Source organism: Tympanuchus pallidicinctus, unplaced genomic scaffold (assembly GCF_026119805.1).
Source record: "Tympanuchus pallidicinctus isolate F22 unplaced genomic scaffold, pur_lepc_1.0 scaffold1, whole genome shotgun sequence".
In the NCBI taxonomy this organism is placed as follows: Eukaryota; Metazoa; Chordata; class Aves; order Galliformes; family Phasianidae; genus Tympanuchus; species Tympanuchus pallidicinctus.
In genome coordinates, this window is record NW_026294618.1 from 83,120,175 (window position 1) to 83,138,555 (window position 18,381).

The 18,381-nt window shown below is 39.7% G+C and overlaps 1 protein-coding gene and 1 long non-coding RNA gene across 7 annotated transcripts in view; one reads left to right on the top strand and one right to left on the bottom strand.

Annotated features, from left to right (window-relative positions):
* Positions 1-14,735, top strand: part of LOC128081837 (uncharacterized) — a 41,717-nt gene extending 26,982 nt beyond the window's left edge. For both annotated transcript variants that reach the window (XR_008207423.1, XR_008207424.1), the window contains exon 5: positions 12,705-14,735. This is a non-coding gene — a long non-coding RNA (uncharacterized LOC128081837). The remainder of the gene's footprint in view (positions 1-12,704) is intronic.
* EPAS1 (endothelial PAS domain protein 1) overlaps positions 13,270-18,381 on the bottom strand; it is a 78,364-nt gene continuing 73,252 nt past the window's right edge. For all 5 annotated transcript variants that reach the window (XM_052685425.1, XM_052685407.1, XM_052685398.1 and 2 more), the window contains exons 12-16: positions 17,733-18,217; positions 17,222-17,345; positions 17,014-17,131; positions 16,327-16,506; positions 13,270-15,612 (exon numbers count right to left, since the gene is read on the bottom strand). In XM_052685425.1, coding sequence (XP_052541385.1) covers positions 15,461-15,612; positions 16,327-16,506; positions 17,014-17,131; positions 17,222-17,345; positions 17,733-18,217 — 1,059 coding nt within the window. In that variant the 3' untranslated portion in view covers positions 13,270-15,460. The remainder of the gene's footprint in view (positions 15,613-16,326; positions 16,507-17,013; positions 17,132-17,221; positions 17,346-17,732; positions 18,218-18,381) is intronic.

The following is an 18,381-nucleotide window of genomic DNA, read 5'->3' on the forward strand; positions in this document are numbered from 1 at the left end:
TGTGTACGACTGTTTTCACTGTGCTCCCAGAGGAATCGAGGCAAAAAGTTGAGTTGTTATTATTATTATTATTATTATTATTATTACTATTATTTTAATCCTCCTGATCTACCTGAGAACTTCATATCAGTCTGAGGGACAAGTTTAACTTGTATTACAAGCTTAACTCTACATTGCTATCTTTTATAATTAAACTTGGATAATTCTTTGTTCAATTTCTATTTTGTTTCCCATCATAACCCTGCTAAATGTGATTACTACCAAAGTCTACACAATGTTTTGGCACCGTTTATGCGAGTAAAAAGATACTGCATATGCAATCTTCTAGCATCAGTTAAGCTAAGGGAAAATCCCTGGACTAGTTCAAGTGGTTTATATAAGTGAAATATCTTGCAGTGTGTGAGAAGACACAGAAGCAAAAAATATCACTCTCGCAGATGCTCTCCACTTATTTCTAGCAAGCCATGGTTACAATTCATGAATTCAAGCCTCGAAGCTTTGAAGAGAACCAAAAAAGCTGGAAATTGAATACTTCACTCTTTCAAGAACACCAAAACGAACAAAAAATAAGATCATATTTGATAGGACAGAGTTAATTTTAAAATTGGGCCAGTAGTTCTCACCTCTGCATTAGAAATAACCTATTTTCCACAGCACACATGGAAGGGAGTTGATTGGGGGAGATTGGACCAACAGAACTTTTAAAATTTAAATTTGAATGCAGTAACAAGACTACATAGCCTAATGAACAAAAGCATAAATGCTTTATGGAGACAAATGGCCTGTGATTTCCATATGAAACAATTGTATATTTGGCTGTGTTCAGTAACTGTTGGTTGAGACTGGGTTACACGATTACTTCTGACAAAGAAAAACTCAAGGTCAGGAAAGATGTGAAAATCTTGGATGGAAGCCTGCTTACCGGGCAGCAAACTGTGAAAAAAGAGCTTGCTTATGTGTCAGTAAACTATATAACACAGGGTTGTTGCCCATCCAGCAGTTCCTTAGCAGTACTAGGAGTAGACTTGCCCGCTTTCTTTTGAGGTTCTTTCTCTGCTATAAACTTATTTCTAGTTGTGGGGGTGATTTACACTATATCAAATATTACATAGATTCTGTTTTCAGAAGGAATACCAGCCCTAGTATGATATTGAAAAACAGGAATCAATCCTGTGTAGGATGCACAAAATTTGAGGTGTCGGGTTTGGATGTTGTCTGGCATGCGAAGAATGAGAGTGTAAAATCTAATAGACAAAATTAGCAATGCATTAGCTAGTACAATGACTTCTTTCCTCTGTCTTTATTGTGCATGTTTTTACAGGTCTTTGTATGTACCACCACAGTCACACGTAGCTCCTTTCTCTGGGCAGCTCAGCAGTGGCTCTGAGTTGCCTTCTGTAATATTCTGCTTCTCACTGCCAACAGAGTGAGCCAACAGAGAGTCTGGCTCTCAAAAACTGTGGTTCTGTCTTTGTGAGAGCTATGCCCAAAGTGCACATGAGGTCATATCTTTGGAAGACAGCTCTAACCAGCTGGCCCTAGAAGGAAGGGAATTTTCTGGTCTCTAGTTTCCCCAGGATTTGATGTCCATTGCATAGATAAAAAGAGTATACAGAACAAAAAATGGCTCTTTCTAGATGCTCAGGCAGTTGGATATTAAAGTGATAACTATCCTCCTGGTAACAGGTTAAGCCAGACGTCAGGAGCAGCAGCTGCTGTAGCTGTTTCATAGTATGATGGAGTGGTTTTTGGCATCCTTCTGGGGAAAAATGGCATGACAGTGGGGGAAAGTCGCATTAACTATCAGGTGCAATAATATACCATGATAAGAGAAACATAAGTAGGTAGTGAAGAATGGGGAAATTTGAAAATGGTGGTAGTTCTGCAGAGGATAGAAAAATACTTCCTATGCATCTTTAGTCATTGATTTGTGTTTATCAAGAAGAGCCATTAGGAGTGGCAGCTGAACATATTTCAAACAGTCTAGCTCTGGATTGTGGGAATGTGATCTAGAGGCTTTTCTTCCATCACAAGTATGAAAAAATCAAGTGTATGGATTTCTTTACAAGCAACTTTTGTGAGGAAAAGAAACAAATGTTACAGTGCAAGGTCACAGATTCCTAACCACTGGGGCAGTGGAGGGGAAATGCATGATGATCTTGGGTCTAAGATTTCTTGTGCCCTCATGTACTTGTCATTCTTCTGACTGTCCTTTGTAAGCAGCACAAAAAGCATCTCAGCAATTGTGGAAGTAGTCACGAGGAGTGCTACTCACTATCATAGTGAAGATTCTATAAGTTTCCCATAGATGGAAGGTATCATGCAGAGAAAATTTTTGGAAAAGCTTTGATCTTGATTTCTCTCTAATGGATTCAGAAGCAAGTTTTTAACGTGCCTTTATGGACAAGAAAATGTGATCAGTTCTTGGTTTATACCATGCTTGAAGATGTCCTGAACTGAATGGTTTTGCATGAATAAGTAAGACTAGACAGACCATAATGTCTCCATTTTTTATTTGAAAGGTAATTAAGTCTCCAGACAAGAAATCATTTTGTGTCTTGTCATTCCTGAGAAGGGTAAACATTTAATTCTCTCAGTGAAATGTGTATTTTTTGCATCTATCAGGAAACTGAGCAGCATAGAGAAGAATGATTTGTATTTATGATATTTCAAATGATAAAAACTTCAAATTGGATAAAGTTTGCATGAATTGTGGTGTATCTGTAACTAAACGTGATATAACTCAACTTTATTTAAAATTCAGTCCTGAGATTTAGGATTCATTTACGTAACTAAATAGTCAGCATGGGGATATGTAATCATGCCCAGTTTCCATGACGAGAAACTTTAAATTGCAGCACCCACCCAGAGCCTCTCATTTTTAAGATCTCACTTGCACTGAAGTATTACATTTTCACTCAAAATACCTTCAGATGAGATCTGAAGCCTCAGCTTTTGGTATCGAAGTACAGGTTTGTATATTAACTAGCCTACATAATCTTCATTACTCCACTTTTCTTATGTAAATGCTTGTGGGAAAATACACACACACCCAAGAAAAGACCATTAAAAACTTAATTTTCAGTGCTAAGCTGTTTCAGAGAGATGGTAGTGTTCATTTGCACATGGTTGATTGTTTTTTAGAAGGCTAATGCTTTGGGATTGAGAACACTTCTTCAGGTCTGAAATTCTGCCTGAAATATAAGTGTTGGAAACAGCCTCCCACCGTTTAACTGGTTTCTGTTGAATTCAGAAGTTCTCTGTGCTGAGATTGGACTGTGCTATCTGGAGACATGAAGTGAGGAGTGAATAAGATGGGAGTGGTGAAGGATGAGAATTAACAATAATGTGCCCTCTCTTACTGGTGTTCTGTGGACTATCATTTGTTCTGTAAACGGTTTTGTTTGTCCAAGCAATGAGTTTGTTAGTTTTGAAATGGAATTGAGGTACATTACTTACTTTTGTTTGTCTTTGCTCACTTCGTGCAGCTGAAGTTCCTTCAGAAGGATGGTGGTTACTTGAGAATATTTAAACTACAGGGATAGCAGCTGGGCTATTTCCAGTGAATATGGTGAAGGAACATTTGCAAGAGTTCTAAATAAAATTTGCATTTTTAAATTCATAAAGGCAGCTCTGTTAGTTTACTGTGAGCAGGTTCCACTAACTGCCCTGGATCTTGCTGCATCTCATTTGAGTTGTGTAAGTGTATGTGTTACATGATGCTTGTGCACTCACTCTTGCTGCTGTTTAGTATCAGAATTCAGGAGTTTAGCTATTAGTGATTGCTTAGTGACATAAATGCTGAAGACAGAGTGTGTCTCCATCAAATAGGGCACACTATTCTCTTGGAAACATGGGAGAAAAGAGTTGTTATGGTACCGTGATACTTTTGTCTCTAGTGAGGATGTGCTCCAGCTAGCAGGCATGTTGATTTCTTTTGTATAAAATACTGCTTTTGTTGATATGAGCAAGGCAGGATGAGCAGGAAGAGATGACCGCAAAGTAGCTAGAGGTTTCACATGAAAGCATGTTGTTAAGCCAAAAAGAAGTACACAGCAGTGGTGTTAGAGCATTACTGGTCAACAGTGAATGTCTAGAGGTAGAGGCTGATTTAAACACCTGCTCAACTTTGTCATTCTGTGTATAAAATTCCTCTAACATGCTTCGCATTGTTTATATCTGTAGAGCCACAAATGGCATCAAGATCCCTTGAAAACCAACAGAGGCAGAAAAATACTGCTCTAGAGATCTTCAAATCACCAGTGAGACCAATGGGGATAGGAGAAAGGGGTCTTGTCCCCTTTCTGTGTCAGTGGCCACTTCCACACCCATAGTTCCTGCCCGTATGGCTGTATAGCCACCTTCCTTCATGTGTTCAGTGCTTGGGAATGTGCTGCTCACCATGCAACATACACTCTCACTTATGAATTGTAGCACCAAGACTGATGTTCAGGACCTGTCTAAGCACCCTTAGGAGGTCTGCAGATCTCTGCTCCTAAAATAAAGGAAGAGCTGCTGTTTGGGTGCTGTCTGGTGTGGTCTCCATTTCCCAGTCTTCCTGTTGAAACTGTTGTGCTGGCTCTTCCCCTGGAGCCCTTTGATGTGGAAATGGGTTGATGATACTGCACCCAGCAGACTCTTGCTGCCATAGAGTGCAAAGACAAGAACCTGAGGTTCCTTGGCACGTGTGCTGTCCAAGTAGTGTAGTGTGGCAGCAGAGGGTCTGTGTTGTATTTCTCTGCTCTCTCCACATTGTTTTTTGGCTCTCCCTGCTGTGCCAGTTTGTGCCAGTCCCCAGCGCCCAGCTGGGTTGCACAGCTGGGGTGGCACGAGCAGGAGGTGAAGGCAGCCCTGTACCAGCTGTAGCCATGCTCTGCAGGGCCTCTGCACGCCACTTCCACATTTGCCAGTGAAAAGATGTATCTGTGGATTCACCAGTCATGTGTGGTTTGCTCTGATAGCTCTGTGAAAAAGCCATGGGGCTCCTGAGTCCCTCAATTGCCCCACAGAAACATGAGTGTCACAGAGTTTTTGTGAGGTGCTCATCCCTTCACCCTGGTGTGGGGCTACAGAAGCAGCATAAGAGGAAGCGTTCTGTAGGTCAGGCTGCTTCTCCAGAGGGACCCAAACCAGACTACACCCAAAATAAGAGAGAAATCAGGAAGTGTAGTAATAAGGAAAAGGCTGCACTCTCTCACCTTTAGAAACGCAGGCAGTCCTGTTCTGAGACTCCTCCCGAATCTCTGGCATCTCTAGACCGTGTTTCATCTTCTACCTTTGAACTCACTTGAGTTCACCTGCTCTTCACCCATATGCTGTAGTTTATGATCTTCCTGCAGCAGTCCCTCCAGCAATCTGCCCTACCTACCTCTTGTTCGTCAGGAGATAGTTTGACTTGGGGCAGTATTTGTTAAATGAGATGCAGTCTTCAATTAACATCTTACATAAGCACTGCTCAAAGAAAATGGATCCCACCTATTGTGCAGCAGGTATAATGGAGCTTCTTACACAGCACGGCTTGGGATTAACCCAGTTCTTTAATTAACTCTCTCTTTCTATGCCAAAGCCAAGCTACTTGGGCAGTTTTATTCTTTTCCCATGTCTGGGAGGCAGTGCAGCGTTTGAAGACTTCAGGAAAGCTGCATGTTCATTTTAACGTCAGCTGTCTCTTACAGCTGACTGTGAGGGATAGCTGTCTGTCATTAGACAGTCACCCTGCTTAAACTTACTAATCAGTTTGGGTGGCTTCAGCATTTTTTGCCAAAAGTGTCTGTTTTGGAAGATGCCTTTTGCTTTATTTATCAGATTACTTGGTTTTTCTTCAGCTCTTGAGTAGAGGGATTCTGCCACTCTGGAAAGAAGCTCCTCTTTAACAAACTAGTGTATGCCTGTTGAAATACTTATGAAAGGATCCAACTTTTTGTTTGTTCTGTATTTATTCCTAATTAAATATTAGAGGATCACTTGAGATAGTTGAAAGCTGAAATGCTTTTTCTCTATGCAATTCTTCAGATACTCCCAGCTCCCAACAACTTGCCTTCCACGGTCCTGCTGAAGGCTGGCTCAGGTTTGTGAGGGAGAGCAAAGCAAAAAGACTTTCAAAGGTCTGTTTTCTGTGAGTGGATGCAGGCACTGGCCAAAAGCCACCTGCATATGCCACACTGATGTTTTTGAGACCAATCTTGTGACCCAGTGTGTGCTCTGGGTGAAGCTTAACCAGGCTGATGGACTGATGTAGAGAAAACGTTGGCCACAACAAACCTGTACCTCATCTCCATGAACTGATCGGGCTGAAGGTTTAGGCATGTGGTACCTCTAAAGCTCGTACAGCCTTGCCGACTCTTCTCTTAGTAACTTACGGTGATGTATGAAGCTTCTGTTGCAGCGTAGGATGTATTAAAAAAGCATTTCTCATGTTTGACTTATGGCTTTAGGAGGAAATGTTTTACCTGGATTCTCTCTTTAGAGAAAAGTATGCTTTGAATGGGAGCCATCCTTTTCCTGGATTTCAGCCATGGCACCACTTGAGAGATGGTGCTGCGGGCAGAAAGTTAACCTCCCCTCCCCCCTATCTCTGTGCCCTTGTAGGAGTGCATCTAAGCATAATTCAGCAACTCTGAACCACGTTTGAACCTCATATATGCACACCAAGCAGCTCCAGTGATACCGCAGTAATTTGGACAGTACAGATGGAGTTCTCTGTGCCCAAAATTCTGCAGTATTCTTGTATCAAATTTTTTAATTTGTATCAATTTGTACCAAAATTCATCAGTATTCTCAACAGATGTTCTTAGCTACTATTTAAGGTGTTCAGTGGACCAGAATCAAAACTTTGATTGCAATATACTGTGTATATTGCATGCAGTCATATACTGACTACTACTGAGCTTTCCAAAGCAAAGGTGGGGTGGAGATTTGTATGTGATACTTAAATAAAGAAAGAAAGAAAGAAATCTCAAGAATAAGCAAATTCAAGTCAAGAATATTTTGTAATTACGATTTCATGTTCAACAGAATTGTGTGGCAGTTGACAGTGCTGCCTTTTGTGGCACAGGCTCATAATGGTTTCTATTCCTTTGTAAGTCTCTTTGTAGTCCTATCAAGTCGTGACAAAAAACCCTGAGAAGCGCTGGCATATTTGTATTACAGCTTGTGACAGCTCTGTAATGAATCCCAGAGTGGGAATTTCCATCTCTACTTCTAACTTGTCTCCTCTAGCAGATTATCCATATACGTGTGGCTCACACTTCAGATGGGTTAATGAACCAGGAAGGCTCCAGACTGTGTTCAGGTCCTAGAAACATGGTACACGGGCACGGGAGGAATCAACTCCTTTGTGTGGGAGATGGGTCAGCATGGCACAAACTCCCCACTGCCTGCAGACAGGCCTTTGCTCGCTGGACAAACTTATACCACTGATTTGGAACATATGGGACTTATTTATTGCCCTATTAAAGCAGTTAGTAAGATTGTGTTCCCATTTAAACATGTTTGCAGGGTGGAAGACGCTTCGACTCTTACATCAATGTGTAACCCTATCTCCTGTAAGTTGCAGGAGATGTTGTAATAGAATGGCTTTCTTCCTTTGGAGTTTAGTAGAAAAATTCTATGATGCCATTATTATTATTATTATTATTATTATTTATATTGCTTGATAACGGGAATTCAATAAGCAGAGACAGACCGTTATAAATGTGATTTCAGAGCCTGTTCAGCTTGAAACAAAGGGATTTCCTCACATTCAACCTCATTACTCTGATTAGTGGGCTTGTAAAGTGGAGCATGAAAATGAAACATGACATAGACATGAAGTGATTGTACTAAAATCCACGCAGACTGCTTCTTGGAAATGAAAGTATGACATCCATCTTCTCTGAACTGTTTACAAAGTTAAGTTTTCTAAGTAGTTCATTTTTAAAGTCTGTAAAGTAAGTTACTGTAGCTGTTAAGGGGAGACACCAAAAACAAAAAAATCCAAATAAATGAGCAGGGTGGGTTTTATTTTTTGTTTGTTTTTCTTTAATGACACTGAAAAAATAAGTAGAAGTGATAAATTTTCAGTAGAAATAAATGTTGAGCAGGAACATGTTTTGACTGGGTGGAAATAGATGAAAGTCTACTTGTTTTCATGGCAAAAATGGAGAGAACAGTCTGCATTATTTAAAAAAAGACCTCTTTGTATGCTGCTTACTTCTGCCTCTGAACGTACTCTGTCCTTTTGCCTTAGCTGTTACAAAGATACCTGTTTAGTTGGGTCTTCAGAGGTCATACAAGACGATGATTTCAGTGTTATAATGCTTGTTTGATACTGTGCAGTGCAGGAGCAACACAATCTCTCATATTTTAGCTTTAACAGTAGAGTTACATCATATTGTCTTAAAGATTTGTCTTCAAATACTGAGTTTTCTTTACGGAGCTTAATCCTGCAAGACCATACCTCTTTGATTTAGAAGCTGATTCAGTGCCACAGACATCTTATGTTGTCAAACTGCATTGTGTGCTGTGCAGAATGCAAATCTTTTTGTTCTGCAGCACACTTTTTTAGAGGAAAAAATAAAGAACAAAGATTTGAATGCAGGTTTTGGTGCTGCTGCACTGTTTCTAGAGATGACTCACACTGATACAATTAAGATCCCAGAACTCCGTATGCAATTGCACCATCTCCATTTCCAATAAGAGCATCTGGAAGAGGATATCTAAATGCTGTTGGATATTGTGAAAAAGCAAGCTGGTGATACTCAGGAGAATTCAGCATCCTGGTGTTTAGGAAATGAAGGGCAAGGCTGTGGGTTGCAGTAAAGCAGGTCAGTGTCTGACTGCTGTGAAATTAGCTAATGTGAGAGAGTGCTGCCTTTCCATATGAGGGCTGGCTGGTGGGACTTTATAATGCTGCTGTAGGTCCTTGCAAGCTGCTGCCATTGTGGCTTGGCTCACCAGGAGAAGCAGGGTAGGATGCAATCCAAAGCACACTGGGTGCACAGTGCGTGCACAATACAGTTTAAAAGTGAAGTTTGGCATCTAGTGTGAAAGTGGAAAGTATGATTTTTTTTTATTTTATTTTATTTTTTTTTTTGAGAGAGAGCTTTTGGGGAAAGTTTCCCATTCAGCAGCTTTTGCCACACACAGTATTTCTCTGTAGTGCACATCTACTAGGTAAGCTCCATGAACCTTAGGAGGAACGCATTTCCAGGCTCATTTGTGCTCTTATTCCCACTACAAAGGGGAATCATCTATACTGAACTTGAGGAGATGGGTTTTGTACAGGTGACCTGTGCTGGGTACAGCTTGTGGAAGAGCACAACCCTGGAATGATGGAGGACAGCAGGGCTCCCACCAGCCTCTGAGGCATCTGCTTTTGGGGCACCCCTCAGCCATCAGACTGTTACGTGGGCTGAGTAAGCACGTGAGATTTATTTCCTCGGCTTTAGTGAGGACAGTTTTGCCTTTAGGACTCAAACATTGAGAGATTTCCCTGGAAAGGAGACATAATGTGGGGAGAAGGGAGGAGGAAGGTGTAGGATCACATCTTTCTCCATGTTCTTGGAAATATCCTTGGGAATGGCTCAGCAGCAGGCAGACAGAAGCACTTCTTGTGCTCTGAGGTGGCTCACTTGGGACCCACACAACCCATACCCGCCAGGGAAAGCATTCTCCTGGCAGGTTTTGAAGAGAACCTGCTGTAAGAATGATTTGAGACACGCATTTTGGGTCAGCACAGCAGGCTGCTGCTGAACCTCTTCTGGTGCTTGAAACACTGAGCATGGACACTTTTCACTCTGTTTATTATTTCCAGTATATGTTAGTGGAATTAATGCACTGAGCAGAAGAAATCCCGGATGAATAAAACTCTCTTTAGCAGCATGTGTGTTCATGTTTCTGATACAAAACCCCAGTACAAACAAACTGCTCAGTGGGGCCTACGTTCCAAAGGGAACAATAAGAGCTCTGTTGAGTCCCATCTTTCAAAGGAACTTGAGTTCCAGGTATTCATTGGTTCTTGGTTCCTCTGCTGGTTACCCAGATGAGTATTTTAGTGACTTTGTTTTTCTAAAGATGCTTTCTTCTTGGTTTTGCATGGGGGGAGGGAGAGCTTGTACGGGCTGAGGCTGGGAAAGTCACTCTAAAAATGAAAGCACAAGTGTTTGTTCAGTATATTAAGATTTAATTGATGGTTGCAGAAGCCACATTTTTGTCTGCTTTTCAAAATGTTTGGGTGGCTTTGTGCAGACTTGAGGTATGGGTCACTGTGGATCTGGGGAAGGCAGTGTTGTGTTAGATAAGAGCAAAACAAGTGTCTAATTGTTCCAAGAGTTCAAAGCATTGGCTATCATTGAACAGACTCTTTTCTGCAGAGGGGAGTTTTTGGACAGGGAGAGGGAGGTTGCCTGAAAATTAAAATATTTGGTGTTGCTGTTTCCTTCATCTTTGAGATGCCTGCAGTGATCAGACCCACCCTGAAAGTTCTGATACCAAAATATTACTGAAGTTTAAAGAAATGGAAGCTGTGAACAGCAAGCTATGCTAAAGGTGAAAACAGGCTGATAAATACAAGCATTTATGTAGTTGAGCAAAGCACAGGAAAGCTCATCTTTATGACCCCTGTAGGGTGTCTTCCAACATAAATGATTCTATGATTAACTATGATTATTTTAATTGCAGTTGCAGTTAAAATAATGGAGAGCAACCTGTTTTTCTAGCACACCTCTGCTGTTTCGCTTTCTGTTAACTCCATGGAGTTTTGGGGATTGTAGTTAAGCTTCAGTACAGTCCATGTTTGCTAGGGGATAGACACAATTAGTATTGTGTGCCCTGCCAGGAAGAAAGCCAGTAGCTGGCCTGTGACTTACCTAAAATGAGTGGCAGCGACACCCATTTTATGCTTCATTTGATCCTGAGTACTAATGTGGAGCTGTTGTGTGGAGGAGGGGTGAATTAAAAAAGCATGTATTTCTATTGATCTTAAGGCTTGTTGCAGGATGCAACTTTTGTGGTTTGCCACTTAGAAGTCATGCAAATTCTGCTTCAAAATAGAGTCAGGGAACTGTGGGCTTTGGTCTGGGTTTTTGTCAGCTGTGATTGTTTAGGATTTGTGCTTTCTCCTTCCGCTTTAGATTTGGCCTCTAGGCACATCTTGGGAGAAAGAAAACAAGGCTTTCAAGCTGATGGGTTTCTTTTTTTTAGATTTTTTAAAATTTATTTTTACTGAGACTTTAAGTGAAATTCAATTGTATAAATATGCTCATAACTGGGAAAATGCATCCCCGTCAATGTCTTTTAGAAAGAATTATTCAGGAAAGCTACTGAATTGACATTGTGATCATTTGTTTTACTGTCACTGTCTGGCTGCTCTATGAGTCAGTTTAAGTTTAGCTGTGGGAATTTCAGCCTTCTATTTTTCTGACTTATGGGTTATACAGCACAGAGGGATCCTTGTGAGTCACCTTCCTCCAGTACAGCCTGCAGTTCTCCAACTTCAGTCTGCCTGGACAAAATCAGGAAGGAGTGCGTAACGATTGCCTAGGTCTGAAAATATAAGGGGATACATTGGGATTCAGAAATTGCACATCAAGCAAGGATGTTAGTGTCCATCAAGGTTGTAATAGGCTCTCAAGGTGCTCTAGTGCATGTGTGTGTAACTCTCTGAGGCTTGATTTTTGACCTAAAACCCAAATCGCTTGTTTAGGGAAATGCAAACCCAGGTTTTCTTTCTGCTGGTTGTAGCTCCATGGTGCTTAATAGAACCAAAAGAAAAAACACACCACATCTCATGACTAAGAAATTGTTCAGGCCTCATAAACAGAGTTCAGGCACTTGGGGAAATAGTTCAATATTGCTCTCAATTTCAAAAGTTGTGGAAAAAACTTTGTGCTTCTGATGTTTATTGTCAGGATTTTGCTTGAAGCAAAGCATCGAGGTGAAGGTGAAAGAGGTGTGAAGGTGATGATGAAGAAGTAGGTCATGCTTCAAAACTGAGTAGCAGATGTTTTTTTTTCTCATTTTATTTATTTGAAGCCATTTTTAATGCGGACACTCCAAAAATGGGGTACATACAAATTGCTACATCTTCCAGTGGTGCTTTTGCTGCTTCTGTTGACAGGCAAACGACACTGAATACAGTCTGGGAAAGGCACGGGTGATGGCGCTGGGCAAATGTGTGGCCTCAGAAGAGTGGAGCTGTGGCAGTGGCAGATGGCTTTGTCCTAGCAAAACACTGTTAAGGATTTTCTTTTTCCTAGAATTTTTTTTTGGTCTCTTGGGAAGTCTATAATGGGAGAGCTGGGGTGAGGAAGAAAACAATGCTGTTTACTTAAATGTAGGTGAAAATTTCTACTTCTCTGCAGATGGGGGGGAAAAAAAAATCTGGCATGTATGTGAGTAGCTTTATAAAGCTCCCTGAGGAAAAGTAATAGTCACCACCTTGAACAAGAGCTGCTGTGTGATGGGCTGAGTGTTGTCAGCCAGTGCTCTGTGCACCACTGCAAGAGAATGCAATGAACTACCTCGTGCCCAGGGATCTCAGTACTGCTTAGGGACTGGTGTCCTGACTGAAAGGGTAGTTGGAACTTGCTCTGAATTTTCTGGGCATTTTTTTCAATTCTATTAGAATCACAAGAGACATGAGGATGTTGAGGACTTGCTATAGAATTCTGTTGATACCATTTGCTTGTCTGAAAATGACTGTTTTAATGTCTGTTTTCTTACAGTGTGATTAGTGTTACTGCACTGTCAGAAATAGCAATTCCTACATAGAAAAGCATGGAAGTGTTGAGCAGCAGCACTGCAAAACAGGACTAGCCGAAGCAGCAGCTTAGATCTGCTGGGGCCAGCCGTGCTCAGGGCCTCAGGACCGCCAGCACAGGATGATGCCACTGCTACAGAAACTGAAGTGGGATCCTGCAGCAATTCAGCTTCAAAAGTCACAGGCCACCTCTCTAGGCAAGTACTTGTCATTAAATTATTATCAGTATTTTGTATAGCAGCATCTGTTACACAAATTCGAAATCGAAGCAGAAGTCCATATAACAAGCAGGAAAAGTGTGGTCTGCAAGTTATTAATGTCCCATATGAGGAAAGCTGGAAGGTAAACTTAAAGTGGAAGAATGAAGTTACTCATAAATGAGAGCTGGAAGTAAGCTGACAAAGGCCTGTACTGTCCACCTTTTTTAAAGATCAATGCAAACCTTTATTTTCTATAAATAATTTAATAAATACTTTTGTTTTACAATGATACAATAAATGACAAATTCATAGCAAATGAGTCACAAAGAATTTAGAATCAGTATACTTTAATAAGGTATCAGTGTCAAAATACATTTCCTTATCAAATTAAAGTTCCCATATAGTTATAATATTGTCAATAAGAATTCAGCAATATAGATTATGAAATAATTATGATAAAAAGTATGATTAATATTAAGATGGAATATTTTTCCAGAGTGTTTTAGTAAACTGTTAGGCTATATAACATTTTTAATGCTGAAAATACACAAATAAGAAACAGAAAAGAAGCAGTATTCAAGTGTCTTTAGTCTTTGATGCCTTTAAGTCCTTGCCACTGAAAAATGTCAAATCTGGCTTGCCAACTTTCATTCATTACATGTTGACTCTTACACTATCCTTTTCCCATAGGAATAAATTCACTTTATGAGTAGCTTATTTTTGGTAAAAAGAAAAAAAGAGCACAAAACAAAACAACTCTTGAAAGATCTGCCTGCAATAAGGACTACTGGAATTTTTATTTGACACTATATACCACTACTAACATAAGATCTTCCACTTTCAAAAGAGTGCACAGTATGTATGGTTAAGACTCACTTAACACAGCAATTTCTGAAGTGCTCTATGAACCCAAGGCTCCCTCTCTGCAAGTGTCAGTGCATGTAGAAAGCAAAATCATAAAACAGGCTTCAGTGGAACTGAATATCTAAAACCAATTATCTTTGTTCTGAGTTTCTGGGCCAGATTTTATACCTTCTGTACATTGCCACTGTTCCATTTTTTTTCTGTGAAGCCACAACGATTTATACCAGTGGAGGAAACCAGATGGATTTCAATAAATATCTCAATACGTAGCTATTTCAAAGGCAGAACTGCCCACCTACTTCTATTAGTTTTAATATTTTTGCTGCTTAAATACACTCCAATTTTCAAACATCAACATTTGAAAGCATTCATAGCCTTATTTCTAAAAATGTGCATGACAGTACATCATAGTTGAAAAAGAGTCCTGAAAACATCTGGCTGAGTTCAGTAACATCTCAGCTCTTGATTAAAATATAAGGTAAGTTAAAATGAGAAAAACCTGTCAGTAATTCATCTCACTACACGATTCTTAATTCTTTTTGTCCACTTACAATTAAGTTAGCATAATATGCCAGAAAATACTACTTCTAGTTTCAATATTGAAATTATCTTGCCAGCCAGCCATACACCATGATAAAAGCTAGTAGTATTCAGAGGTGTTAGTTCTGGCCAATGGTCAGATTCCTGAAGTGTCAGAAACGTTCCAAGAAATACTACGGGTTCTTAACTTTGTTGCGTTCTAGATATAGCAAAAGTACCAAGAGCTGATTAACAACTGACCCAAAGAGAAACAATAATAATAATAAAAAAAACAAAACACAAAATCTGTTTTGTGTAAAAAAAAATGAAGGGTACGACGAAAGAAAAGAAAAAAAACAAAACAAAACAAAACCAAAAATACAACAAGCAAGAAACCCCAATACAAACAAAAACACAGGTCTGAATCCTCCACTGGGATAAATCTGTAGGACTCGTGTGTCTCTAGCACTAAGCCAGGTTAAGTCAGCTGAGGCTGTGACTTGATTCAGAGGGAAAAAAAGCTTACAATGTGCAACCTTCACAGATACCCACAAACACTATAGTTCACCATTCACATTTCTTTCACCAAGGTGTATAAAACTGAAGGGGAGGGGAGGAAGGCTGGGATTTCTCTTTAGTATGCTTTTCCAGAAGTTATTAAAAGTTACAAAGCAATAAATGCTGGAAAACAGAAAGACTCAAAGGATTTCAATTTGGCAAATGAACAAAAAACTGTGGTTGGAGATCAAATTTGTTTCATTTGTCTTTGGCAATAAAAATAAATCTTTGCAGTACTGCAGCCAAAGTATCACGCAACGAAGCACAGCTTTTTCCTAGCATGAAAATTGAAGGAAATTTGAAAGTATAAATTACTGGTAACAAGATAAAGGAAGGGTAATCAATCTCTCTAAACAACACTTTAATTGGAATAGAGAAAATACAGTAGATGTATTTCTTTAATGTGAATAATAAAAGTGAGTAACTTCAAAAGGCCACTATTTGGTAACATGGACAGATTCAATATCTATGTAAAATCCTGTAAAAGTGTATTGGTATTAGAAATCGCCTACTTGCAAAAATATATTTAAAAACTGAAGCTGTTTTGAACAGTATAGGCCAAGGAATACTGCAGGACTGCTCAGGTTGCCTGGTCCAGGGCTCTGAGCAGTTCACTGCCCTGCAGAAGCGTGGAACTGCCCAAAACAGGGACGTTTACCTCACAGTCATATCTTGTCAACTCAGGCAGCAAATAAGGTTCAAAGGAAGACCCCAGCAGACGACTCGTCACACCTGAAACAGTAAAAGTCAGTCAGGATGCTGAGATCAGAGAGAGAGACTGATAGTGAGAGAATGTTTCTCTCCTCTCTTCCCTCTTCTGTTTATACCAGTTACTGCTTTGTATTGTACTTATGCCTGTACACCTCAAACTACCAACAGTTCACATTTTCAGAGCAAATGCAATCATCTCTGCCTTTAGGGGTTACAAGCACAATGTTTTCCACTTCCCCACTAAATTCAGATTGAGGAAAATGACACTGGTGCAAATGAAGAAAGCTATAGTAACATAGTTCATAAATTGACAGCCTTGCTGTCTCCATTTGTCTCCTTTCACTGCAGATACTAATTTTTAGAAGGCAGCCTTTGGTCTGTAACCTAGAAACCTCAGCTATCACTGCTGCACTGAAGCTGCTTAATACAGTTTAATCAATTTGATCACAAGACAAGAACGTGTAAGATGATGACTAGACCACTAAGGTAACAAAGGTACTAGTTCAATTGAAATGAAGGGGGAAAAACTGTTTTTCCTCATATATCACAAATGTAAATATTTAACGTGAAACTTTTAACAACCAAATTAATTTTTCATTTTGTAGAACACTATGCAATTGACTCTCGGTTTCACATTCTCTAACTTTTTTGTTAAAAGTTTTATTCTCATGGAATCAGTCGTGGAACTAAATGCCAACGTTTTTCAGCCTCTGTATTGGACTCTGTATCTCTTACCTGACACTTTATGAGCTGACTGCACAGTATAGTCCTGATAATGGGGACTGTAAAACTGAGGAGAAAATGCTCCTGCTTTCAGATTTTCACCAGTACTGCCACAGGTGGGCTGTTGCTGCTGCTGCTGCTGCAGTTGATTCATTGGTTGGCTCAGACCTCTCGAGTTGCAGACAAACTCATCTAATTCATACAGGAGAAAACAAAAAAAAAAAATTAAATCAAGCCATTGTAATTGTTATAGTAGCTAATACTAATTTGAAGCAAATTGTTCCTTGGTGTGACAGTGACACAGTGTAGGCATATCTGAAGTCTAGAAACAGTATCATCTGGAAGTAGTATTGTACTAAAGATATGTGAAGAATGAAAAACAGTGTTTTAGAGAGAAAGCATCAGTTCTAGCTCTGAAATGTCTGCACATTAGATCAGCACTAGGTAAACCTACCTCTATTAAACTGCTCCCTGTTTACCTCCCAAGTAAAGGTATGGACAATGTAAGAATAAACAATCTACTTGGCATCTATAAAACATACTATAAATTGTTCAACAGTAAGCTATACAACTCGATCTTGAATTTTACATTCTTTGTATTCTTTTTTCCACAGAGCTTATTTGACATGTCCTTACAAAATAGTTTTTCTTTCTATTCAAACTAGCTTAACATTGCAAAATCAATTTCTTTTCCCTTACCCGTAAGAACACTTGTGCTGAGAGACTTCTTTTCTGTAAGCAAGGAACAGTTTTCCCCTTTGAGAAATTTCATTCTCTTCCACATTAACTGAGATGGGTTAATGACAGATAGATCTCCCTACAGTTTGGAGAAAAGCAAAATGAATGATTATGCTGGTGATCTTGGTACATACAAAAATTTGAAGGGGATGCATTTTCTTATGATTACCCCACTCAGCTGTTGCAGTGCTTGCTCTTCATAATCCAATTGTCGCTTCAGTTTCAAACTATTAGACAAAGCAATTCTTGCTGGGTTTATATCTATGCTTCTTTGCCCCAAACCATCCAGCGCCCTGTTGAAAAAAGATTTCTGGGTGAGCAAGAAGGCAAATCTAAACTATCTTTTTCATTTATACAGATTCTTCTTTCATTTATTTCATCTATTTAAGATGCCTCTGACACATGACACTGTATGTTGAATGTCTTTGTTTCCTTTTATCAGTCATCCCACAGACTTTGGGAACTTTGGGGATCAAAGGCTAGCATGAACAGCCTCTAAAATCTCCACTCAGGCATAAAAATAATATGGAAAAGAGTCATGAGATTTTTAATCTTAGGATTTTGAAAGCTACGTCTGTCTCCTTGCTAAGCACAAACACGAGTTGTATGTATTCAAGAAATCTACCCCTTTCTGCCCAAATATTTCCTAAGTGTAATACATGGAAAACATAAATTCTTACCTTTTTTTATATATGTGCACGTTGGGAGAATGTATTGGGGGTCCAGAGGGGGAATTTGATAGGGTTCCTGAGTATTTATCCATGAGTCTCCATTTAGCAGGAACATATTCTAACGGCGGATCAGGTGGCCACTGGGTGTTCGGTCTACCCCCCATCGAAGACAGTGGAGTGCTGGCTTGGTTGTGGTATGGTGGCAACGATGACCTACTCATATTGTTGAAGAACACAGATGATAGGGACCCAGAACCAGGGTTAATGTTTTTATTTGATAGCTGTGGGAAATATTTCTCTGGGAGGAACTGATTCTGTGAAGCAGAAGCAAGAGGTTGGAAAATGGTACTCATGCTACTTAGACTCTGCTGGGTATTTTGTGCACTGTCAGAGAGAGGATGTTCTTCTTGGCAGATAGGGCTTAGCTGGAAATCTTCTCCATCCATAGGAATGTAAGGAGCTAAGGTTTCAAGGTCCAGTTCATTGAAGTCAGTCTGCACAAAAATGAAAGAAGTTAATGAGAAACCTAGAAGTTAATAACAGTTGTGGCACTGTGATGCGAAATACCAGTTGGGAGATATGAAGTTTAAAAAAAAAACACACAACACTGTATGACAAATTTATGTAAATGAAAGTGGCTAGCTGCTCCATATTAAAA